This window comes from Silurus aristotelis (assembly GCF_946808225.1).
Source record: "Silurus aristotelis genome assembly, chromosome: 13".
NCBI classification, from domain to species: Eukaryota; Metazoa; Chordata; class Actinopteri; order Siluriformes; family Siluridae; genus Silurus; species Silurus aristotelis.
The window spans coordinates 6,013,123-6,040,466 of record NC_139586.1 but is presented as its reverse complement, the minus strand read 5'-3'; the positions used below and the strand labels follow the sequence as shown (position 1 = coordinate 6,040,466).

The window sequence follows — 27,344 nt, the reverse complement described above, 5'->3', positions numbered from 1 at the left end:
CAAATGTGTTTGGTGACACAGTGAGTCAAATGTAATGAACAAGCAAGCAAATCTTATACAGTAGGCCCAAGTATAGAACTGTACAAATATTATGCTTAAATCATGATTTATGTCTTACCAGTGATTCAGTACCTCCTGCTCCTTGTTCAATACATTCCTGGCAGGCATACTGTCAGGATGAAGCTTAAACAGTGGCAGGGGCCATCTTGAAGTGAAAACAATTTCTTTCTCAGCACATAGTTTCCTACCAGGTTTGGGTAGTAGATGTGGCTTTGTTTGGAGGCATATGTTAACACTGATGCAGTTGTAAATATTTTTATGTCTTTTAACAATTCCACAATTCCTAATTATACCACCAATAACAATACACTCAACTCATGTTTCGATTCATAATTCTGAACAAATTTGAAAAAAAAAAAAACTATCATATGCAAAATCATATGCATTTTTGGATGTATTAAACACAATGTGTCATCTGAAATAGAGCTACAAAGTGGGAAATTGTGAAGAGACATGAACAGGAATTAGAAACTTAAAGTCTAAGCAATTTTGAAAAAGCTTTAAGACAGCAGTCTTCCTTAATTTAGCTTCAAGTTCGGAGAAACATGTCTGCAAAGTTCAGTTAACTAGACAGCGTAAAGTTGAAGAGCTTAGAGTTTAATTTTATTATGATAAAAAATACAGTAACACTGGATGCAGTATCTTTCCAGAGTCATCGCCAACAAGTGTTTCATAGTTGATCACTGTTTTGTTGTGACAGCACTGCAATCAAACCATCGTTTTCAGGTCCCACTGTCATTTTCCCACAACATTTGAAATACTGCCGAAAAACAATTTTCTTGGTCAAAAGTGAAAAACATTTTTTTTTTTTTTTTTTTAAGATAATTGCCAATTGTGTTCACAGATAACTGCCATTCCCAGCAGCTATATCCCTTGTGAAATAAAGCACACAAACACACACATACAAAATCTATCTTACCTTCACAGTAGGTTGAATCTCCGTGTATAGACATGTAGCCACTTTTGCATTCGCACTTTGCTTTGTTATTCCGATTTTTGCAAACAGAGTTTTCTCCACAGAGAACCCCCTCTGCGCAGAAATCATGACCTACAACAAAGAAAGAAGACAAGAAAGATCTTTACTCCTTATTTCAGATCAATCCACCTTGTGCATATGCATTTTACTTGTTTTAACACTCGCTTTTTAACCTGCATTGAATGTGTGCATGAGTTTATCTCCTTAAAGATTATTTGTTTTGTAGCAAAAACAATACGGCCGATGTTTTTTATTTATCAATCCTTACTGACATCTCTGAAGCTTCTCATGAAAATCGAGGACAGTATTTATCATTTAATATATTCTCACTGCAATTTTCACTGCAAAGACCTCACATCTAACGGCACAAAGAAAAAACATAATAAATGTTTTCCTGAAATCTAAACATTTCAGCTGAACATGCAGCAATCACAAATAAGATGTCTTTTATAACATAATATAGTGTAGAAAAAGACTGTATTTGATTTATCAAGGTTTAATCGTTACTGCTTCAAGTCCTTGTGTAACTGAACCTTCTCTGACAGCCACTTGTCATATCTTGATTGATTTATGGGCCAAGAGCAATCAAAATGGCAGAGGCCTGACAGCCTAAGTGAGCCGAACATCAATCTTGCTAAAATAAAATAAAATAAAATAAAATAAAATAAAATAAAATAAAATAAAATAAAATAAAATAAAATAAAATGAAATAAAATAAATTAAAATAAAATAAAATAAAATGAAATAAAATAAAATAAAATAAAATAAAATAAAATAAAATAAAATAAAATAAAATAAAATAAAATAAAATAAAATAAAAAAGTGATTCACTTTCCTTCACCTTAGTGGTTCTTTATACAGCATGCATCTGAACATATACTCATTTACTTTTACTGATCAGTGTTAAATGAGAAGACTTTAAGACCTTGCCTTGTTAGCAACTTCAACCATGTATCTTTGAAGTATATAATATGGGCAAAAGTATTGGGACACCTGACCTTTAAATCAACATAGACTGTAATGACATTGCATTCTAAATACATGGACATATGAATTTGCAATATGCAATGCATTGGCAAAAGTAATACATAAACATATGTATACATATGTAATATGGATTTGGTCCCTCTTTTCAGGTATAACAGCTTCCATTATTGTGGAAAGGCTTTCAACAATTTTTTACGTTATTTTTCAGACCCGTCTCACAATCTCTGTTCCAATTCTTCCCAAAGGTGTTTAATGGGGTTGAGGTTTTGTGCTGGAATAGAACAGGGCCTTTTTCCGAACTGTTCCCACAAATTTGGAAGCATTGGAAGACCTTTCCCAACTTCTGGAAATCATCCCCATACAATTATCCATCTGCACAATGCAGTTAAACAGGTTACATTCTCCTGACAAATCCGTCAAAACCCAGATTTACCCATTAGACTGCCATATAAAGAAGCATGAACACGCTTCCACTGCATGGAATCCAGTAGCTGGATGCTTTACACAACTCAATCTGACACTTGGCAGCTTCTTCTTCTTCTTTTGTCTACACCTGTTAGGGGTCGCCATGGCGGATCATCCATCTCCATGCCACTCTGTCCTCTGCCTCTTTCAAACCAAGTACCTGCATGTCTTCCTCACCAAATCTATAAACCTCCTCCTAAATCCACAAACACACAATGCAACTCCTCCTGACCTTCTCTTCACTTCTTCATCACCATACTCGAAGCAAATTGCATCTGTAGCGCTCTTCCTCAGCATGAAACAATACTGTTGCTCACAGATGGCCACCTCTTCTCTCAGCCTGGCTTCCCCTACTCTTTCCCATAACTTCATGGTGCGACTGATCAACTTAATTCCCCTGACTTATTCCAACGGACTTTCCACTCTTCATCCTCTTAATCGCTGCTATCACTTCCTCCTTACTAATCTTATGCGCTTCCCGCTTCACGATCTCTGTCTCCATCTCCACACCCGACTTCAGTAATTAAGATGTGTCCCAATAATTTTGTCAGAGTTTAGCTGATGCTGCTGATAAAATGTTTTACCTATTTTCTGTCATAAATATTTACTCTTCAAAGTCTCTATTTTAATGTGTCACTAATGTATTGTACCTTCCATAGAACAAAATACCTGCAAGTCAAGACCTTATTAATGACATTATCTCAGGATATTAATAAAACTGTTAAGAATGTTCTACATATTACAGAGGTGAAATGTGTGCACAGAAGATTTGGGATGTAAATACACATTTTAAAGTAATCACAAATTTGTGACTTATTTTTATCTAAAAAAAAAAAAAAAAAAAAAAGATATTATCAATGAGTGGGGAATTGCTGCAAATATGAAAAAATTACATATTAAAAACACTTTAAGCCCCATCTGTTAGAAGGTTACATTCTTGGCATTCATATCTGATTATTTGTGCATAACAAATGTCTTAAAGTGGATTAATTTGGTCTTTTGTGGAATCAAGTCGAAGAAATCCGGAGTGCAGGGGGCGATTGCTGTTATGTTCATGGCAGATGATTACACACAGAGTGTCGCCTCCTAGATTTCATTGGGGTTAATATTTTTCAGCCCCTTTCAATTGCAATTTTCTCTTTTCCATACCATCGTGTACACACTCATTCCCAAGCATGGCCTATATATTTTAGCCAGTCCACCCACTGATATTATTTTGGGAAATAGGTGGAAACAAGCAAAACCAGACAAAACCCTCACTGAAACAGGTAGTAACCTGAAGTCAGGAATCATACTTGCAAACTGTGAGGAAGCAATAATCAACAATAAATTGAAATAAACACAAATAAAAAAATGAGGTTCAACTAAGCTGTAGCTCTTATAACTATTTAAAAATCATAGAGCATCCAGCAATTTGCAAACAGACTTACAAACAAATTCTACACAGTTCTGTGTTTTGGACTTGTGTGGTATTAATTTGGATTTGTTTGAAACCCATTTGGCTGTGATCGTCAGGGGTTCACATACTTTTGGCCATATAGTGTTTATTCATTCAGTAACAAGGAAACCTCATGAAAAACATATAACCCTGCTACAAACCTAATTACGTCAGCAACCTAAACAAAAACAAACACAACTGTGAATCAGACACACTGGAATTTCTTGAATTAATTTAATTCTATGTAGAAAGTGTAAACCTGGCAACCCAACTATACTAGATGCTCCATCAATGCTGTTCAGGATGCACTGACATTTATTATTTAGCAGTTTTTTTGTGACTAATGAATTGTAAAAACACACAGCACCGCTGAATTGCTAGAACTTGCAGCCTGTATATTGTCTCCATAAATCTCCAATAATCAATTCCTTAATTATTTACCAAAACACAGAATAATGTCCTGTTTTTGTTTCCAGTTTATATCATTAAGTAATAGTGTATAAATAAAAATATGTATAAAATATATGTATAAAATGAATGAAAAATATATATGTATGTAGACAGAGAGACCCTCTGTTTGATTCAATTTACTGACCCTATTTCTGTGTGCTGAATTCCAATTTGACCTCCAAAGTGAACATTTTGTATTTTTCAATTTGACAGAACTCTTACTTTATATCACCTGCAGCATAGCAAAGTGCAATAATCCTACTGGATGTGAGAACTCTGTGCCTGCAAATTGCAAAACTGCACAGCATGGAAAAATACTACAAATGAGAGAACACATAAAATACACTTTTCTTTTAGCACACAGATCAGACAAAAACACTGATCATCATGTCTCGTTAAGAAAATCATAACTCGTTCAATAAAGCAACATGCTTAATGAATGTTAAATATATTATGCACATTAAATATTTAATTTGTAATTTTTAAAGAATCTAGCAAAAGGTGCTAAACTACATCACGCCTAATTATCCAATAAAGTTATGTAGTGATGCAACTGTAAAGGAATAAATATAATTATGATATATTCGAGGTCGATGTGCAGATTCAGGAAGAAAATAACCAGCTAAATGCAAACGACATACGTAAAAGTGCATAGGCTCTGAATTTCATATATATATATATATATATATATATATATATATATATATATATATATATATATATATATATATATAGTTTCTTTTCTATTTTATCAACTGTGCAGATACAGCAAAAAAATAAATACATCTCTGAAAAGCAGATTAACAAAGTCAATTTGTTCTGTATCATACCGTGAAACTGAATCATACACAGGAAAACGAGAGAGAGAGATTTCTCAAATGTGCCTTGACACAATACAAAATAGCATCTCCCAATAATAAAAAGAATAATAAAAAAACCTCTGCAGACGTTGCAGCATCTGTTCTCTGGCAAAAGCTGGTCATTTATTGTGCAGTTCAGACTTGGGCAGCTTTCATTCACCAACTCCATCACACCGTTCTGGAAACAAACAAACAAACAAACAAACAAATTACTTATCAAACAAGTAAAATAATCTGTTTATAATGGAATAATTAAGACTACAAATTGCTGGACTGGTGAAAAAACCTGAAGAAACCACATCATAAGTCTGGGTATGAAACGAGCTCATACATGATTCAACACAGATAACTTTCAGATACTTTCATGTTCTCTTATGAGTAAAGTAAAGATCTGAGAAAACACGTAGAAACAGTGCAATTATGCATAAATCACGTGTGCTTGTGTAATTGTGTGTTTATTGCTACACAACACATTAAATATGATCAAGAAAAATCTGCTGCATTCAAAACAAATAGAGATGTGCCCAAAGAAAAATACCCTATTTGGAAAGGCACACATAATGGCTTCAAAGGAAATAACAAATTATATTATTACAAATAGGCTAACTGGAACCAACTCCACCATACAAGAAGATAATGAATCAAACTTTCAAGCACTGGAAGCCTTATTTAGTGACCAAACAGACAGCTGGAGTGATAGTTATCATGGAATGGCCTGCCCAGTCACTGCACCTAAATCCTATTAATCTATTCTAGAATGAAATGGCTCACAAAGTAAAAAAAAAAATGTTTGACTTGTGAAGAACACCATTGGCAAGTTTTGCAAGAGATGTGGCAAATCATTTCAGCTGAATATTTGCAGAAATTGTCCAGATACCAAGATTGTGAAAAACTATTATTGATGCAAAGGAAGGATTGCTCAATGAAAGTTTAACATCTGTCAATTTATACATTTGTTTCCTTAAAGTAAATCTTCATACTATTAAAATACCTAGTTTGTTGCATATAAACAAAATGTTTGAGCATGTATGTGTCTCTCTTCAAAACTTTAGGTGTTTCCTTGTACTGCATAACTGTGGTTTGACCCTGCATTTAAGTGACCTCTGCCTCCCAGAATGTGCTGGCAGGGGTACTAGCTATTCAACATTGCCCCTAGCTGTGAGTAACTGTGCAAATGTGTGTTTGGTTCCTGTCATGGTTGATTATAAATCCTCAGGCTGCAAAGATTTTCCTGCTAATGCTTTTTGGGACATTCGCATTATTAATTGATATAACATTATCAATTATTCCTCAAAACTGACATAACACTGCATTGACAAAACACCTTAAAAGAATAGATTAGAAAGATTTCACTGACCCTGCACTCTTTGCAGCTCTGTAGGAGAACACGCTGACCCTCTGAAAGTGTTTGGCCCAGGTAGGTGCATTTAGCTGCAAACAGAAAAATTGAGAAATAATGGGCTTGCACTGAAATTCAATCCGAGACCAAAAAAGATCCAAACAATTAACCCAATATAACAGAAAAATAACGGTGGTGCTCCATGAATAGCCGCTATTCCATTAGTTATGGCTCAGAGCACACTGACAGCAATCTGCTTAATAGCAAAACGTAAATCTGAAAGTAACTCGAGAGCCGTATTGCGGTAGATTGCCCTTTAAAAGAGCTTATAATAATAGGGCTGATCAAATTCATCAAAGGAGCCTCATTACAATCTTAGCTCTTGAATTAATACCTCTTCCATTCATCACAACATAGTGTTTCCCATTCTCACTGCACAGTGCTTTTACATTATATAATATCACTGATAACATTTTTATTTTTTTCTTCTTTATAAACTTTACCTCTCCTCAGGCTACTGAGGTCTTAAAAGTACCTTTAGACTGTATGCTTCACATGGAGACAAAACTGGATCATGATGACATCTTTTTTAAATGGAATCTCTGAATGGAATAAATATAAAATAAACTGAAGAATAAAGATACCTTATAATTTTACCTTACATTACTTAGTATAAAAAAAACATTAAAAAAATGGTACTTCCCGTTCAAAGGTCTACATTAACAGATACAATGAAGTTTGAGTGTTAAATACCTACATAACACTCCATTATAGCACATATCAACCGTCAGATATAGGCAAAAAAATTCACATTTTGTTTTAGATAAAAAGACATATGTGTGAAAAAGCCACTGCAAATTAAGAGGAAAACAATATGAATTATACTGCACATAATCAGTTTTCCTTTTCCACTCACATCTGCATTTCTTACAGCAGGTCCCATCCACATGAACAGGTAAAGAGTCCTCAGAGCAGTTCACAGGAGGGCAAAATATTCTCCGACACTCAACCGCACCGTTCTGAAAAATGAAAAACACAAGAATATTGTGTGGAGTCACTGACTTATGTTACTACCACTGTTTATATAAATTAGCTCTTAAATTATAATTGAAGCTGGTACACAAATTTCTTAAGTATTTTAATAGGGTTCGATTTCACAATTAAGTAACTGTTTTAACTCCATCAATAATGAACTTGTAATCAAGACTTGTTGTCTGACTCCCATGATTCAAAATTGCCTGTAATTTGACACGTCTTCCTATCAACGAGGTGTGTAACAAGATGTTAAGTTATGCTCTATTTTAAACTGTTGTGTGGCTATGTTGTGTGTTTTATTTTTAATGTGACTCCTTGATTGTGGTTTCTTGTACCATTTTTTGTTAAGTCTTGTGAGTCCTTTATTTGAGTCTTGTAATTCCACAACAGGCATTATTATTGTATGTTGCCTGCACTGTGTTCTAATTCATTTTATAAACTATTATAAAGATACATGCATTGGCCAGAATAAATCACATGTGACATTTCTCTCACTGCTGCAGGTTACAGGAGACTTTGCTCACAGTAAAACAATAGGTTTGGCTTTTTGGTTGAGTGAGAAAAGCTTCTTCTAATGTCACCCAATACACTGTCCACCTACAAAGAGCTTTTGCTCAGGAGAGAAACATTTTTCTTTCAGTGCTTCAGTTTGAGTCAGTGGAATTCTTGATGTTGGGCCTCCTGGCTACTCTGGCTCTCTATAATGGTATAGAGTCCCCACCAGATACTTTCATTATGCAGCATGAATGCTATCTAGTAGACCCAAAGCCTGAGGATCGAGGGTGAGATTTGTTATCCCAGCAATGGAGCGATTGTGCCAAAGCCTAACCTCTTGCGAATTCCTGCACATTTCCTTGTTTTTTTTCCCACAGGCTATAAAAGGGGCATGTCAAAATAACTCCAGGTAAAATATATCCATGCGGTCCAAACTGACAGAATTAAAAAAACATTCCATTAAATCCTGTAGTAAAATAGGTTATGTGCTTTTTTTCATTAGTATAATAAAAAAAACCTTCAGGAAGTGTATTTTTTTTCTTCTATAGCCTCCTGTAGGGTCTAAAGCACAGACTGTACACTGTTTTAAAAGGCTTGTCAGAAAATTCAAGCTCCTCAGGGGCTTAGGTATGTTATTGTGCTTGCAGGCTTGTTACATGAATGTGAAATGACAAAAAGCACTTATAATACATGACAAAATGAATTTGACTGCAGTAAAGTTTGAGGTGTGTATTCTGATTTTGTATATGTATACATAGTGATTCTTACTAAACAGTACTAAAGACACTGATAGAGATCAGAGATCACACAGGCTCTAAAACTTTTAAACCATCCCAAATCTTCAAACACATGGGCTTCATCTTCACACTAGCTCTTTCATTACACAGGCATCACCCTCAAAGAAGCAACAACATAAAGAAGTTTATCAAATAAGCTTCACCCCCTTTATCCCTCCTTTATCCAGTTTCCCCAATTATTATTACGCACCCCACCAGCTTATGCACTTCACCATCACACAGACTCTTATTTTCAAGCAGACTTCACCATCAAACATTATTTTCTCTTACTTAAGCTGCATCATCATCATCATCATCTACATCTACATCTTCTCCTTACTATTTCTTACTAATATCATACAGTGGTGCCCCATCTTAAAATGTCCACCAACATGCAATCTCTACTTTGCTGAGGCTTTGCCCCAAGCAGGTTCCACCATCAAATAGGTTGCTCTAGCACACAAGCTCCATCTTTTACAGAGACTATGTATTCATGGTCATACATGCTCACTATCTCACAAGCTCCACTTTTAAACAGGCTCTGCCTTCACTTTTTTTTCTATTCATCATACTGCATTTCATTGTCTCTGTGCATGTACTTTGCATGATGATGATCATGAACATCAGCCTAGAAACCATGCTCCACCATTATTTAGTTTGCCATTCATCATCATCATACAGACTTCAGCAGACATCATATGAGCATCACTGTCAAACAGACTTCACCCCCCCCCAGCAAGGCTAATCATAATACAAAAAGCACCCCCCAAAAATTGCCACAACCAAATTACATTCCACAGACCTCAACCTTCAACCAACTTTCTTTACTCTCACATAAGCTTCATCATTATAATCACCAGAGATCCAGACACCAGAGATCTACATTTATCACATTAAAATTGCCATCTTATAACTTTTACACTACATTGGCTTTACCATTACACAACCATCAATGATTTCAACATCTTACAAGTTTCACCATCACAAACACTCCACCATTACCCAATTTGCCCATTCACTGTCATAAATGCTCCACCATTGTTCAACTTCCATAATCAAGCTAAGCCTCACTTTCATTATCAAAAAAGCATCTCTATTTTACAAGTTCCACCATCACATACTGTATATCCACCATACTGCAACTTGCATAATCATCCAAGTTCCACCATTATCTAGGCTTAGCCCTATTGTAACTTCCATAATCATGCAGACTCCACATATTGTACATTATCAAAAAGACATCATTTTATTCACATACCTTACAATTTTCTCGCCCACTTAAAAAAGCTCACTTTACACAAGTTCTACCCTCATACAACCTTTTTATTACAACTTTCACCACCATACAGGTTCCTCCATCACAGAAGGTCCACATTCTTAAGATCCTTTCTTAAGATCCATTATCATAGAAACACCACCTCAATACAGGCTCAACCTTTATCCAATTTTTCCTGTCATTACATAGATCCTAATGTGTGCAGGCTCCACATTCATCATCACTCAGGTTCTGTTGTCATTTGTGTTTTACACTCAGTGGTCAACAAACTCTACTCTAATAAAAGTTTCATCATCAACAGTTCATTTTACATCTTCTACCCTGATGCAATCTCCACCATCATTCACACTACTCTTTCATTGCACCATTGTATAAGATCAATGTCAATAAATTTTTCTGTAGTGGCTTTTTGATAATTTTTTTTGTTAACACTGCTATTAAACAAATTTTATGATCACATTTTTCACCATCACAAATGCTTCACCTTCATTATCAAGTGTTCATATTCCTCATCACATGGGCTTTAGCATTGCACAACTTCCATTATCAGCCAGGCTCCACACTAATCATCTTAAAAGTTATACTCTTATTCCGGCTCCACCAAGATCATCAATTCAGTTTATTTAAATTGAATTTAATCAAACTTGGTTCCCTATTTGTAACAAGATCTAACATCATAAAATCTCTGTCTCTACACAGGCTCCATCATTATCCAGTTTATCTAACCATCATATAAGTCTCACCATCTTACAACTTCCACTATGCTCCAGGCTCCACCATCACACAGGCTTCATGTTACACATGCTGTGCCAGTGTATAGGTGCCATTATCAAAACATTCTCCACCTTTGATAAACACAGCCTTCTTTAAGTTTAATCAGACATTCTCTATCCTCATACAAGCACTGTCCTCATTACACAGATGTCTCCATCATCAATTTCCACCATTCTGTGAACTTTACCCTCAACCACTGAACAGTTTTCCTTGTAACAAAAGCGAATTCTTCATCACAAACAACTTTTATAAACATTCGGGCCCACGTTCACCATCACACAGACTTGAGTTTCTCACACATAAACTCTACCCTCATACAGCCGCCATATTATAACTTTCACCACCATACAGGTTCCTTCATCACAGAAGCTCCACATTCTTACAAGATCCATTATCATCAAAAGTTCACCTTGACACAGTATCTACCTTTATCCAATTTTTCCTGTCATCACACAGATCCACTTTCATGGAAACTTTGATCTCAAACAGTTCCTGCTTTCAAATGGACTTCATTATTATCATTACAGAGAATCCACCAGCCTCCAAACCCACTGTCACAGAGGTGCTTTACCATCACACAATTCATCATTCTACAGACACTGCCATTTTATAGTTTTACCATCACACATTCCCCACCACCCTACAACTTTGATAAGTACAGCCTTCAAAAAATTTTTATCATCACACATTCTCTGTCCTCATACAGGCACTGTGATCTTACCAATACTCCTCCATCATCAACTTCCACCATCCTGTGAACTTTACCTTCATATGGGTTCAACCAACGAACAGTTTGACACCATTACACCGTTGGCGCTATCTTATACTGTAAGCTCCACCATTACAGGGCATCATCATCCAGGCTCCACCCTATTAAAACTCCCAGAACTATACAGTCTTCATCATTATCCATGATCCAACATTCATTATTACAGGCTCCACCATCTTAAAAATTTTGACCATCACACAGACTCCAACATCATCCAGGATTCATTATCTAGAGTTCTACCATCGCACAGGCTTGCACCATCATCTAGGTTCCACATTCACGTTAATACATACTCCATTATTACACCATGTGCAATGATCATCACACAGGATCTACCATCATCTAGACTCTACATTCATTTACACAAAAGAGCCAATATGGTTCACAATCTCCCCCATCATCCCAGCTCCACCTTCATCATATAGCTTCCCCATCTTTAAATGTTCATACAATAAATATCAGCAGTCAAGCTTCCCTATTAAGTAAACCCCAGGCTCTACATTCACTATCATTCGGGCTCTGTCATCATTTGTGTTTAAAAGTCTTAAAAGTTCCATTGACCCTCAGATTTTTCCCAAAAAAACTTTACCATACAAGCACCATCTCAAGGGTATATTGTCACAAAGGTTCTACCAGCACATAAGTGACAACATGCAAAGGCTTTTTATTAAAAACTTCCACTAACATGCAGACTTTCCTCTCCCAAAGATTTCATCATCAAACAGTTGCTACCATCGCAAAGACTTCACCCTCAGACAAGTTGCACCGTCAAATAATTCTCTCCATCACACAAGCTTCATTATAACAGAGTCTAGCAACTTTCAAATTTCACCATCATGCAAAGGCTCCATCATTAACAGTTCATTTTATATCTTTCAACCTGATGCAATTTTCACCATCATCCAGACTACTCTTTCATCACACCATTGTACAAGATTCTCTCCCAAATCAATGAATGTTTTTTGTATTGGTCTTTCATTATGTTTTATTGTCAAAACTACTATTAAACACATTTTTTCACCATCATCCAGGATCTACATTCACCCTCATGCTTCACCTTCATGCAGGCCTCTTAATAAAGTGTCCATATTCTTCATCACATGAGCTTTACCATTGTACAACTTCCATAATCAGCAAGGCTCCACACTCATCACACAGACTCTGCCACCTTAAAAGTTCTACTCTCATTCAGGCTCCACCATTGTGCAAGAGCCAACATCAGTTAAGTTTATTTAAATTTAATTGTATCAAACTTAGTTCCACATTTGTAACAACATCTACCATCATGAACTCTCTGCCTCTACACAGGCTCCATCATTATCCAGTTTACGACTGAAAACGACTGAACGACTACCGCCCTGTAGCACTGACACCCACTGTCATAAAGTGCTTTGAGCGGCTGGTCCTGGCTCACCTGAAGGACTCTCTGCCATCCACATTAGACCCTCACCAGTTTGCCTACCGCAGCAATAGGAGCACAGAAGATGCAGTTTCCATGGCACTGCACTCTATGCTCACACGCTTGTACAATCAGAACACTTACGCACGTATGTTGTTTGTTGACTTCGGCTCAGCATTTAATACCATCCAAGTTAATAGCCAAACTTGTAAATCAGGGCATTAACACCTCCACCTGCAACTGGATCATGGACTTTCTGACCAACAGACCCCAGCAGGTTCGATCTGGCTCTATCTGCTCCAACACCATCACACTCAACACTGGTGTACCACAGGGCTGTGTGCTGAGCCCCTTCCTCTACTCCCTCTTCACCTCCAACTGCAGGCCTGTGAATGGATCTAACTCCATCAAGTTTGCAGCTGACACTACCGTGATCGGTCTCATCACCAACAATGATGAGACTGCCTACAGGGAGGAGTTCCAGCACCTAGCCACATGGTGCAACAACAATAACCTGCTCCTTAACACCTCCCAGACAAAGGAGCTCATTGTGGACTTCAGGAAAGAGTCAAGAGGCACACACGACACCACCCACATCAATGGGATGGCTGTTGAGTGCGTCTTCAGTTTCTCATCCCGCCTATAGACTGTTCTCTCTTCTACCCTCCAGCAGGCGTTTCAGGTGTCTCCGGACCAGGACCAGATGACTAAAGAACAGCTTTTTTCTTAGAGCTGTCTCTTTACTGAACTCTGCCCCTTGCTTATACACTACCACATTTTCCCCCACACCTCACACTCCTTATTTCGCTAATGGACTGTCCACACAAAAACTTATGTTCACTTGGACACTTGCTAATTTCTCACCTCACACCTGGTTATTGCACTAATGGACTGTTTACACAAAACTATGCTCGTTTGCACACTGCTCTCTTTGTATTGCTGCTCACCATTAACTTATTACCACTGTATATGTACCCATTTTCTGTTTATAGTAATAGCAATATATTATGTTCACTGTTCACATCCTCTGTAAATCTCTGTTTATAGTAAAAGGCATCTGTAAATCATGTTCATAGTACATATTTACTCATCTGTATAGTATTGATAATAGTACATATATTTGTATCTGTATATTATATTCATAGTACATATATATTCATCTGTATATTATATTCATAGTACATATATATTCAACTGTATTTTTATAGTACATATACATCTGTAAATTACTGTTTATAGTCCTATATTCCATTCTATTTAACTTATGTAAATCATGTAAAAACTGTATATCCTGCACTTGCTGTTATTGCACTCTGGTTAGACCCAAACTGCATTTCTTTGCATTGTACTTGTACATGTGTAATGACAATAAAATTTAATCTAATCTAATCTAATCTAATCTTTATCTAGCATCACACAAGTCCCACCACCTTGCAAATTCCACCATCAACCAGGCGCCACCAACACACAGCCTTGTTGTAGTAACAGTCACCATGACATTTCACACAAGCTATATAATTATAATAATTTACTCCAGCCTAAGGTTTCTTTAACATTGAGACACCACATACATCATCATGCAGACTCTGCCATCTTAACATTTCACCAGCACACATGATCTATCTTCATAAGAGAGCTATCATCAGAGACTCACATGAGCTACTCCATCATCTCGACCCCATATTCATCATCACACAGATGCCACCATTTTACAACCTCCACCGTCTTGATCCTCATATGGAACTTCATCCTCATAGGGGTTCCAACACCAAACAGTTTTCATTATAACACAAGCTGATTCATCTTACAGACTCCACTTTTACAGAGGATCCACAGGCTTACAAAAACTCTGTAAAAACAATCCTGTAAAATTTGCAGTTAAAAACTGGCAGCTGTGGTTGCCAGAGATCTATCATAAAAAATATGGTTAAACTGGTGCTTTACATTGTTAATATTTTTCCTGTAAATTAACGATAAAATACTATCAGCTCGAGTTAACTTATTTTGTTTGCAAAAACTGACTGCACTTAAATAAACCATAAATCAACCAGCATTTGTTTAAAAAATTTATATTTATAATATTGGAATAATGTGAGCATATTACAACTGAGAATTGTACGATAAACTACTGCCAGCAAGGTTGATAGCAAACTACTGTTTTTTTTTTTTTTTTTACAGTTTGATTGCATAAATTAAACTTACAGTATATTATTGTTAAAATACATTTCATAGTGTCTTTTTAATTTTTTTTTTATTTCACACATTTAAAAAGTTTAACCCCGCAGCAAAATCCTCAATTTCAAAAGGGCACTCAGACGTCACCTTCTCCAGTTTCACCCTCAGCACTGGGGTTCCTCGAGGATGTGTATTGTCTCGTCTTCTTTACTCCCTTTTTTACCTATGACTGCATACCTGCCTATGCCTCAAACAGCATTGTTAAGTTTTCAGATGACACAACTGTGGTTGGCCAAAGGTAACGATTAGACGGCTTACAGGGAGGAGATCCGGCACCTAGTAGCATAGTGTGAGGACAGTAAACTGGAACGCAACACCAAGAAGACAGAAGAGATCATTGTGGATTATAGACAATCCAGCAATCACACTCATGCTTCCATTCACATCAACGAAGTTGCTGTTAGCTGTCCTTGGAGTCCACATCTCTGAGGATCTCACCAGGAACGCACAACAGCGCCTGTTTTTTCTGAGGAGAATTAAAATGTTCCGTCTGTGCTACAGGATACTGGAGAACTTTTACCGTTGTACCATTGAGAGCATCCTCACTAACTGCATCTCAGTGTGGTACAGCAGCTGCACTGCTTCGGACCATAAAGCCCTAGGTGGTGAAAACTGCCCAACGAATCATCAGCCCACCATCTTCCCACCTTGGAGAACATTTACAGTTAACGTTGTCTGCAAAGGGCGAGGGACTCTCACCCCAACCATGGACTATTCACCCTTCTCCCATCAGGCAGATGCTACAGGTGCCTTAGAGCCCTCACAAATGGCTGTTACTGCACTGATTCAATACTGCATTGTCACGTTCTGTATATACTGTATCATACATACTGTACATTGATACTTGTACATAACCATATAATGTCATTTGAGTAGGTATCTTCTAAAATTTATGTCTATGCATAATCTTTACACAGTGTATTGTATATTGTATATGACTATATATACACCATATATTATTACCTACTGCACTCTTCTGTACATTAATCACCCTCATCCCTGTATATATGAACCTCATACCTTATTCAGCTACTGTTATTTATTGTACTTATGCACTTATGGTTAGATGCTAACTGCATTTCATTGGCTCTGTACATGTACCTTGCACAATGTCAATAAAGTTGAATCTAATCTAATCTAATCTAATCTAATCTAATCTAATCTAATCTAATCTAATCTAATCTAATCGAATGTGTGTCCATACAACAGAGTGTTGAAGTAACACTGAAACAGTGATGAAGATAATGAGATAATGAAGTGACTAATTAAATGAGGATGGAACATTGATAAACACCTGTGAACAAGCAGGGTCACTGATGGAAATAGAATCAAGAGCAGGGAAACACTCATCTTACACTTAACACTTAAGTTAACTTACAGCCAAAGCCAAAAATAAAATTAAATGAAATTAAAACACATTATATATCTCAAGATTTCAGCAGAAGATGATTAAACAACCCCCAAAACAGCATTATCAACTTTACTTATTAAAAGCTCTAATTGAAATTTTAGGTGTTTCGGTGTACAGTACGTTCATTTAAAGTCACCATAAAGGATATCTGTGTTTGCTATAGTGTTGCTCTTGAACCCCGACCTTTCAAAATTAGTTTTTGGGGAAAAACAACAAACCAAACCAAAAAATAATTACCATGAAACAATCTAGTAAAAAGTCATTAATCAAATAACATCAAAATAAGACCAAATGAAGAAAATAATAAGAATAATCAGCTGGATAATTTATTTGTGCTGCAATGCATGGGAGTTTTGTACTATTCTACCACCCAGCATGCATTGCAGCATAAAAGTTTGTTAATCACTATTCGTGCTGATTCTTGAGGTCTGTGTCTACACCTTTAAAGAGTTTGTGCATAAAATATTTTTAAAGGCCTTAATAGCTTTTGTGTAACCTTGAAGTAATATTATTATTACAAATAATAGGAAATTAATTAGAAACCTCCAAAAATAAGTATATTAGCTGATAGCCTTCATCACTAATAGTTAACCAAATTATAATCACTCTAGAATTTTCTTGTCATAGTAAAAGTGCTTTACAAACTTTTACAAAGAATTGTCACTCAAATACTGTGTCTGAAATCACACTCTCACACCCTCATTCACTATTCCACACATTAGTTTACTAGTACAGTCCACTCGACAGAGTGAATAACAGCAATATGAGTGAATTTATGCACTGATGAACACATGATGTTAACATGCAGAATCACTAAAGGAAAGGGGAAGAAACAAGACTTACATTTACAGCCTTAGATGAAATTATCTGAATTAAAACAGATAATTAATGAATTAATGAATTAAAACAGAGGATGAATAAACAACAAAGGGAGGTGGTAGCTCAGTGGTTAAGGCATTGGGCTTTGGATCAGAAGATCACAGGTTCAAATCCCACCAGCACCAAGCTGCCACTGCTGGGCCCTTGGGCAAAAGCCCTAAAACTCTCCCCTGCTCAGTTGTAAGTCGCCCTGGATAAGGGCGTATGCCGCAAATGTAAATGTAAAAAACAGCAGTACCAGCTTTAGTTATAACAGTTTGACTTAATTTTTTTCTTTGAGACTTAACAGGGGTTTATATTGTATTGTAAATGTTCACCATTTTGGAGATCAGTGGTTGCTTTAGTTGGGTTCTTGACCCTTGATTTTAACTTTAGTTTCCATGTTTTTTTGTGTTTGTAAAACATATATTTTAAGAAAAACATATATGAGAAACTATGATTAAATATAAATTCTGTTAATCATCAATAGATGATTAGTCAGATAATAATAATTTTACAAGTGATATTTTAAAGATTATTTATTTTATAAAAAAATAATTGTTTTAACTTGTATTTTTTGTGTGTGGGTGAGTTCTAATTAATTTCAAAATTTTTGTTTATAACAGTAAGCTGCAACACTAACATAATTTGTAATAAATAACTAATATTAGTAAGTGAGATTTCACTAATGTGAATAACTAACTAAATTTTCTTTCGGCTTCTCCTATTTGATTTGGCACGTTTTTACGCAACCCTCCCCATTTTTTTGGGCTTGGGACCGGCACTAAAGCTTGTGCAACCCTAATGGCTGGGGTTGGTTCCCTGACTGGGGATCGAACCCGGGCCACAGCGGTAAGAGCGCGGCATCCTAACCACTAGACCACCAGGGAACATAATGTGAATAACTAACTAAAAGAAAAAAACAAAATAAAAAAACGTTATGCACAAAACCTTTAAAGGCAGATGAGCACACACACAGACACACCAAGAATTAGCTCATGAAACTCAACAATGGTGACTTATCAAACAAACTATCATGCTATGCATATTGTGTGCTAGAATAATACAAATCTCCCAGCATGCATTGTAGAATGAATAAATTATGCAGCTAAATGTTCTTGCTATTTTCTTTATTCGCTTTTATTTTGCAGTTGTTTGTTTTGTTGTGAGTTTTTACTAGACTGTTTTTTAATGTTCAGAGTTAATCTGTTTGTTTTATTCTATTTCTGATTGTCACCAATGTTGAGATTCACACATTGATTGTTGATGCCCGTGTGTGTTTAAGTTCTGCTGTAGTTAAATTATTATTATTATTATTGTTATTTTTATTTTTTTTGGCGCATGGTGTGCTTAAGGCTGTTTCACAATTAACTTGTCTGGTAGATTATGTTCTCACTACTAATATACTCACATCTATTAAATATTAGTTTATAAACAAATGGCAATTTAAGTTGGCCAATTTAAGTGCAGTTGGTTTCCGGAAATAAAACAAGTTTTAAATTAGTGGTATTTCACAGTAAATAGTGGATAACGGTAAAGAACTGTAAAATTAACAGTAAATTACAACTGTAGCTGTCTTATAGTTATGACCACTGCAGCTGCCAGTATTTTACTGTTAATTGTAAATGTAAAGCAGATTCTCTAGTCACAACACCCCACCATCTTCCAAATTCCACTATCATCCAGACTCCACCATGACACAGCTTTCATATCACAGCTCTGCTAGTATACAGTATAGGTCCCATCATCAAGGCTTCACATTCATTATATACTGTAGGCTTCACCATCTTATAACTTCTTTCTTACTGTAGTCTTTACCATCACACAAACTTCCCTATTACAGAAATTATACTACCTCATCACCCAGACACCACATTTATCATTATACATGCTCAAACATCTTAAAAGTTCTACTAGCATTCAGGGTCCATCGGTTTAAAAAGAAATCTGCCAACACACAAGCTCCACTGTCACAGAAGATCTAACACAGATACACAATCATGAAAGCTCCACCCTCTCAAGGGTTCAAAAATTTTTCTGTTTCTCCAGTCACCACAGAGGTTTATATTACCAGGTCACAACTTCTTGATCATCCATGTTTCAGTTACATCATCACACAGGCCCCACCAACTTAAAAACTTATTTTATCAAAAAATCAGGTTTTGCTATCATTCAGGTTTCACTCTCTTATATTGTAAGTTAATGATAACCAAATCTTTTTTTTTTTTTATCTATCATTATTTAACAATAAGGCTTCACTATTAAACAGACTCCACTTATCATTCAGGTTCCATTACACCATTGCATAAGATCTGCTATCAATTATTATTTCAATAGCCCTTTATTCAATATCCACTGTCAAGTCAAGTCAAGTCAAGTCAAGTTTATTTGTATAGCGCTTTTCACAACAGACATTGTCTCAAAGCAGCTTTACAGAAAACAACAGTGAAGGTGAATGGTGTGCGTTTGTCCCTGATGAGCAGCCGTGGCGACAGTGGCAAGGAAAAACTCCCTTAGATGATATGAGGAAGAAACCTTGAGAGGAACCAGACTCAAAGGGGAACCCATCCTCATATGGGTGACATCAAAAGTTTGGTCATAAATCTTTCAACAATACAGAACAATTTGTGATCATCATAGATCCAGCATCAGCTTCTCCATGCCAGGGCCTTTAAACACTCGGCATCTACTTCTCCATGATCATCCATAGGTCCATAATCTTCACGAGGTGGGACGTGACTGGAGCTGGCCAAACCTCAGGAAGCCTCGGGATGGGGAGAGAAAGAGAAGCAGTGGAGAGGAATTAGCGTAGCTGCTGTTCATGATATTAACAGCACAAGTTGATAATGTGCATGTGATCAGATGTTCTGGAGCACAAGGTTGTGATGTGATGTGTGTGATGTGTGTTATGTGTAGGCTTTGCTAAAAAGATATGTTTTTAATCTGCACTTAAACTGGGAGAGTGTATCTGAACCCCGAACACTGTCAGGAAGATTATTCCAGAGTTTAGGAGCTAAATGTGAAAATGCTCTACCGCCTTTAGTGGACTTTGCTATTCTAGGAACTACTAGAAGCCCAGAGTTTTGAGATCTCAGGGAGCGTGACGGATTGTAGCGTGTTAAGAGACTGGATAGATACATGGGAGCCAAACCATTTAGTGCTTTATAAGTGAGTAGCAGTAGTTTGTAGTCTATTCGAAACTTAATAGGAAGCCAATGTAGGGACGATAAGATTGGGGTTATATGATCGTATTTTCTTGACCTAGTAAGAACTCTTGCTGCGGCATTCTGAACTAACTGAAGCTTGTTTATTAATGATGCAGGACATCCACCTAGTAATGCATTACAGTAGTCTATTCTAGAGGAACTGTCAAAAGCACTATAAAAAATTAATAAAACTTAATTGAGCTATCATACAAGCTTCCTGAATAAACAAACTCCATCATCAAAAAAAGAGAATTGTACAACATTCACCCTCACACAGGCAATTGCCTCACATACCAGGCTCTACACTACTCACATTAGCAGTCCATGTTAATAATCATACAGGCTCCACCATTATTCAAGCGCTACAATTTTACAAGTGCTGTTATCTTGAATTAAACTGTCATACAGACCCCTTCCATCCTAAAATATCCATCAATATACACAGGCTCCACATTCTTACAATATCTACTATCATCCATATTATCCCTGGCATTATCCAGTGTCTCCAATTTTCACACAGGGCTGACAACTTCTACCATCATCCAGGCTTCACCATTAAATAGGCTTCAGCATAACACAACCTCATAGAGGTGCCAACATCAAAGGTCCATCTTCTACTCTGATATAGTCTTTACCATTACACAAGCTTTTCGATTAACTAAATAAATCCCATAGACTCCACTAATTTGTATCTGATACTGGTGTGTAAACTTCACCAATATACATGCTCCATGACCAAGCACTTTTCCTTATAGCACAAGCCAAATCATCAACACACTCCACCATCACAGAGCTTCTACATTCATCTCTATCTTATTCAGCCTGCAGTGGTGCCCAATTAAATCTCACATTGATTGCAAAATACTGCTACTGACATATAAAACACTAAATAGACTTATGCTACATTGCTTGAGCAAGCTTATATTCTTTTACAATTCACCTTGCCTACTTCAATCAAAAGGTGCAGGATCTTTGTTAGTACTTTAAATAATAAAGACCACAGCAAGAGACATGGATGGAGTTCTCTTCAATAGGGAACTGGGTTTGGACTATAATTCATATCAACAGTCTGCTACAATGGCTTAGAAGCACGGTTTTGCATTTAGGCATCTGTCACTGGACAGTACACCTCAACAATGATAGAACTATAGTTTCTACATTCTGTGCCACCCAGATGAGGATGGCTTCCCTTTTGAGTCTGGTTACTCTCCTGGTTACTTTTCCTCATACCATCTCAGAGTTTTTTTCCTTGCTACAGTCAATACATGTATAGAGATAAACTTATAAGGAACAAACATATAGGCACTAAACTTGTACATTCCAAATGTATAACATTTTTATCTCTGTAAAGCTGGGTTGGGACAAAGTTGGGACAATGTCTATTGTTAAAAGTACTATGCAAAAAAAACTGAATTGATTTAAAATTAATTAGATCATCACACAGACTCCACCGTCACAGAAGTTCCACATTTATCATTACACAGTGTAATGGTACACAATCCATCACCTCAAAAACTCAATCTCCACACACCAGACATTTTTCAGTTCACTTATCATCAGATCGCCCCAGTTATCTTACATATTTGCCAATTGTCCATATTCCACCATCTTAAAACGTCCCACGGATGTATGTCTCACCAACACATAGGCTTTAGCTTTACACTTTATAACTCTATACTAATAAAGCTGTTGTCATCATCAGCTGTCCAAATTCATCAACACATGCAGTAGGCTCCACCATGTAACAGCTTCCCACTCTCATAAAGGCTTCTCCATCATCCAGGCTCCACATTCACTATCACATAGAGGTAAAGATAAAAGGTAAAGGTTGTTTTTATTTGTCACCTGTACACTAAAGCACAGTAAAATTCTTTCCTCACATATCCCGGCAATATAAGAAAGCTGATGTCAGAGCCCAGCACCCCTCAAGCAGGAAGTGGCAGCTTGGCAGGACTGGGGCTCGAACTGCTGACATACTGATCAGCACCCTAACCACCGCACAACCAAACAACAAGCTTGTCAGAAAGTTGGGGTTAGAGTGCAGGTTCAACCATTGCCTTGGAGCACCATACAAACAACAGTGGCAGTTTGGTGATACTAGGGCTTGAATCCTCAGCAACCCAAAGTCTTAGCAACTGAACCATCACTGCCCTAGGCCCCACCCACAAGAGCCACCCTTCATCATCCCATAGAAAATAGGTAAGTGCCACTGTAAGTGCTTACCCATATCTACATTCCTTCATCAACTAGGAGTCACTTTCATCAGGTTCTACCATTGTCATTGTAAAACACTCTCTATCGTCACACAAACTCCAGCTCCAAATCACATAGGCACTATCATATAAACCCCACCCTTATGCAGGGTCCACCCTAATCATGCTAAATACCAAGTTGTAGAAAACATTTATTAGTTATGCACCCAGTAAAAAAATTAATTAATTTTATTTGCTATCATTTGAGCTTACCGTGCAAGTGCAGGTTCTGCAGTTTTCGGGTTCAGTCCAGAGTTCTTTATCCCGATATACCTCATCGTTCACACTGCACGTCCTCTCACAGTGACATCTTTCCAACTGACTCAGTCTGGATTCAGCATAGTTCAACTGCAACACATATACAGAGAGAGAGAGAGATTGATTGTGAGATTGTGAAGCAAAATGACAAACACTACTTAGATTTGTAACTTAAATTTTCAATTTTTTTTTCACATAAAGGTAGTTTTTTCGGCCTTTCACACATTTGTATTCTAACACTCAGAAACTAATCTAAAGGTGGATAAGTGGAAATTACGTCATTGATTTTTCAGTGCTGGCCTCTAAACTCAATGAGGAAACACAAGTTTAATTTTGTATAGAGAAAGGATTACTCCTTTCAAGTTTCTCTGCTGTCTGTAATCTAAAAGCATTGGATCAGAATATACTGTGTCAAAGTGCTTTTATTGATCACCGAAAAGGTCTAACATGGAGATATACTGTATTCTACTAGGTTGTACCCTCATGATGCTTGTGACCTTTACAAGGCTCATGCTTATTTAACTCTTAGACATAATATCTGTCTCAGTGTGCTGAGGTAGAATGGTATGACTGCTGAACATCACACTTTAAGCAAATATTTTAATGGAGACATACAGATGCATCTTTTGATCATTCACTCGCCAAAGCATATGCAGTTCTAGAGAAATGGGTTATTGTTATGATAATTCTTGGTGTATTGTGTCATATAGTAGTTGCAAAAGAAGTAATCTTAGAGCTACAGCTGCATGATGTTTCCTACAACACTGTTTTTCACTTTTGTAAAACAAAAGCTCTAAGATTGCTTCTTTTGCAACTACCATATGCCATTGTGTATATTCTTCTTCACCAATTATTGCACCACTGCTAAAATACTGTACAGCTAAAATGTTCATTTGGTTAGTAAAAATGTATGATACAAGAATACAACTTATAAATTAAGGTCTTCAATTTCTATTGTACTATTCATATTTCTAATGCAATCCAATTCGGTGGTGACTGTTTAAAGTAGGAGTATGAACAGTCACAGCTATAAATATAGACTTTATTATAGTAATAAAGTACAGGTCAATACAAGCCATATATTCTCTTGATTAAAAAGTATAATTTCAATCCTGATTAAGGGGGAAGTGGAAGCTCAATAGTTTGCGCTCTGTATTACTGAACAGCCATTCAATAATTGGGTTATTGATTGGGGCTTCCAAGAGTTCCAGGACTGCCAATTTGCCACTGTTGAGCCCTTGAGCAAGGCCCTTAACCCTCCCTGCTTTAAAAGTGCTGTTTTATGTCTGACCCCAACTTCCTATCAAGCCTTCTCTGCATGATAGAGCTTTAACGTGCATTTATGGAAGGCGTAGCAAAATGTGTTCGCATACAGTAATTTATAGAGGTGTTTCTAAACCCATCCAGTGATTACCTTACAGAAAAACTTCTGTTTTAATGCATTGTCACCTGAGGGTTTGAAGATCACTGGCATTCAATATTGATTTTTGTCCTTGTTCCTTGTGCACATGTCTCCAGATTCTTTGAATATTCTTTCATAATATTATCTACTGGAGATGATGGAAGTCTTTGCATTCTGACAGTGAGGATCATTATTCTGAAATTGATTCATGATTCGTCGACTGGTAAACCTTATATTTTTAATAAAATTGTATATTAGTTGAAATATTTGATATGTTTTCTATGTTCTATGTCACACAAAATATGCATTTATAAGAGTTGCAAATCTTAAAAAAAAAAATTCTAAATTTTTGGTCAAAACCTTTTTGGAATTGGGATTGTACATGTGGCCAGCAAAAGTTTATTTTTACTCTTTGTAATTTGGCCTATTTCAGGCTCCTCACTTGTAACTGCATTTAACTGCCTGCTGACCAAGCCGGTGGTGACTGTGGCAAGGAAATACTCCCTAATATTCAAATACAATAAAATACAATACAAAGTTCTGGTGACATTTAACGGATAAAACACCAAGGTACATCAATTGATAGGATCAGAATATTTCAGTACGGTGCTTAACAGGCATTTAAAGGACCTCTGCTCCAAGCTTCTGACCCTTTAACACCACACATTTCAACTCAGCAGGACATCATTTATCCCAAGAAGTTCTTGTTTCACCAAAAACCCCACGATCATTTGTATTCTAGACAACCTACAAAGCAGAAAGGAATAATGCCTGGCTGATTAAAATGGAGGATGGCATTGGATAATGTTCCTCATTTCAGGACCTTTTTCACGGGCTGATGCATTTTCAACAGCCAGGTGAAGAGCTTCCTGCTGAGAGGAATCAGAAAAAGGACATTGAAACGCTTGACACAGCTGCATGATTCTCTATACCTCCTTCTACGAGTCTGTGTGGCAAAAGCGGGAGAAATAACTGAGTGTACAGCCAAGGAGAGAAACGTGCTGCGAGAAGCAAGATGTTTTTTTATAATAATAATTAAAATAAACATTTGGGGAAAATTCTTTTTTCCCATAGGTTTAGTTAAACTATCTAGAAGCTCATCACAAGTATTCTTATAAGATTAGAATACTTAGAATACGATTATTCAACCTTATAACTGTGTAAAGATGCTTTGGGACAATGTCCATTGTAAAAAGTGCTACACAAACAAAAATGAATTGAACTTAATCTTTGCTTTCATATATTTACCAAAACTATATAAAATAGTTTTCGTTAATTACTTAATTCATAAATTATAATATAATATAATATAATTATCCATATTTCTTTTTTTTGCAGCAAATGTAAAGTGATTTGCCAAACCTGGACATAATGGTTTCAATTAATTGTATCAATACTACTACGAAATAATGCTCATCTTACAGATATCATAGCTAACTAGTATAGTTTTTAGTGCGAAAGAAAGAAAGAAAGAGAGAGAGAGAGAGAGAGAGAGAGAGAGAGAGAGAGAGAGAGAGAGAGAGAGAGTGCACGATGGAAGAGAAATTAGCCTCACCTTCAATGTCATTTTAGCCAAAAGCTCCTGCAGATCCATTATTCCCTGCACAAGGCTGAGAAAATCACTGCACGTTGGACATGCTTAATGAAGACACAGATGCAGACGAAGAGAACATGAAAGAAAAAGAAAAGAAAAAAAGAATTAAAGACAAGTCACAAGATTTCACATGCAATTAACCCACTCTGTCATCTTAATTCCCCAGAATGCATAATTCAACAAGATGTCTTATGTTTGTTAAACTTACTTGTTCAATGTATTTCTAAAAGTAGGACAGGATACAGGAAGCTTATCCACTATGCATTTTTGCACCATCTATAACTTGTTTATCACTGCACTACTGTATATTCTACCCATATTTATTCTGTATATCTAATCTAAAAAAAAAACATTTCAAATTACACATTTTTACCAACATATTCCAATCCTTATTCAATTTCTAAACCCTGCAGAACTTTTTGGGAAGATTTCGATGTTCTGTATAATTGCTGTAGTAAGCAAGCTACAGTAGCCATGTTTCATGACAACAATGTCTTTCCCAAACCTGTAAAGAAACTGTTATTTACTGTTGGCAACAGCCATCTAGTACCATTTAATTAGATTTACTACAGTTTGGGGACTTGTTACATTCCAGAAACATGAAAAAAAAAAATTTGTGGACACACTATACAGCTGGGACACATTTGCAGAGATATTTTGCCCTGAGCACAAAAAAAATTTTGAAGCCTATATTTGATCGTTGAAAATCCGTATATCAGCATATTGTATACTGCCAGGTTCAGTGTATAACATCTGCAGATACTGCAAACTTGAAATGTGCATGTGTTTTAAATTAAACAGCTTCAAAGATGCCGTGCTTGGATATTTTGACCTATTTCTATTGTACTTGTCCAAGTAGAAATTTAGATTTTATTTATTTATAATTTTTTTGTTAGATTTATCCTGTTAGTAAATGATTCCTGAGTGCACCCACAGTCTGAAGATGTACTAATTTTTTATACCTCTGCAATGGAGTCAAAAGTTCTTTAAAAGCCAGAAATAAAAAGCCCATGCATTTAAATCTCGATG

General features: G+C 36.3%; 1 protein-coding gene across 2 annotated transcripts in view; it reads right to left on the bottom strand.

Annotated features, from left to right (window-relative positions):
• The window catches only part of LOC310735413 (protein kinase C-binding protein NELL1-like), a 275,873-nt gene that overhangs the window by 132,705 nt on the left and 115,824 nt on the right, over positions 1-27,344 (bottom strand). For both annotated transcript variants that reach the window (XM_083558150.1, XM_083558151.1), the window contains exons 7-12: positions 26,277-26,359; positions 23,275-23,409; positions 7,492-7,594; positions 6,594-6,667; positions 5,315-5,414; positions 980-1,108 (exon numbers count right to left, since the gene is read on the bottom strand). In XM_083558150.1, the coding sequence (XP_083414276.1) occupies positions 980-1,108; positions 5,315-5,414; positions 6,594-6,667; positions 7,492-7,594; positions 23,275-23,409; positions 26,277-26,359 (624 nt within the window). The remainder of the gene's footprint in view (positions 1-979; positions 1,109-5,314; positions 5,415-6,593; positions 6,668-7,491; positions 7,595-23,274; positions 23,410-26,276; positions 26,360-27,344) is intronic.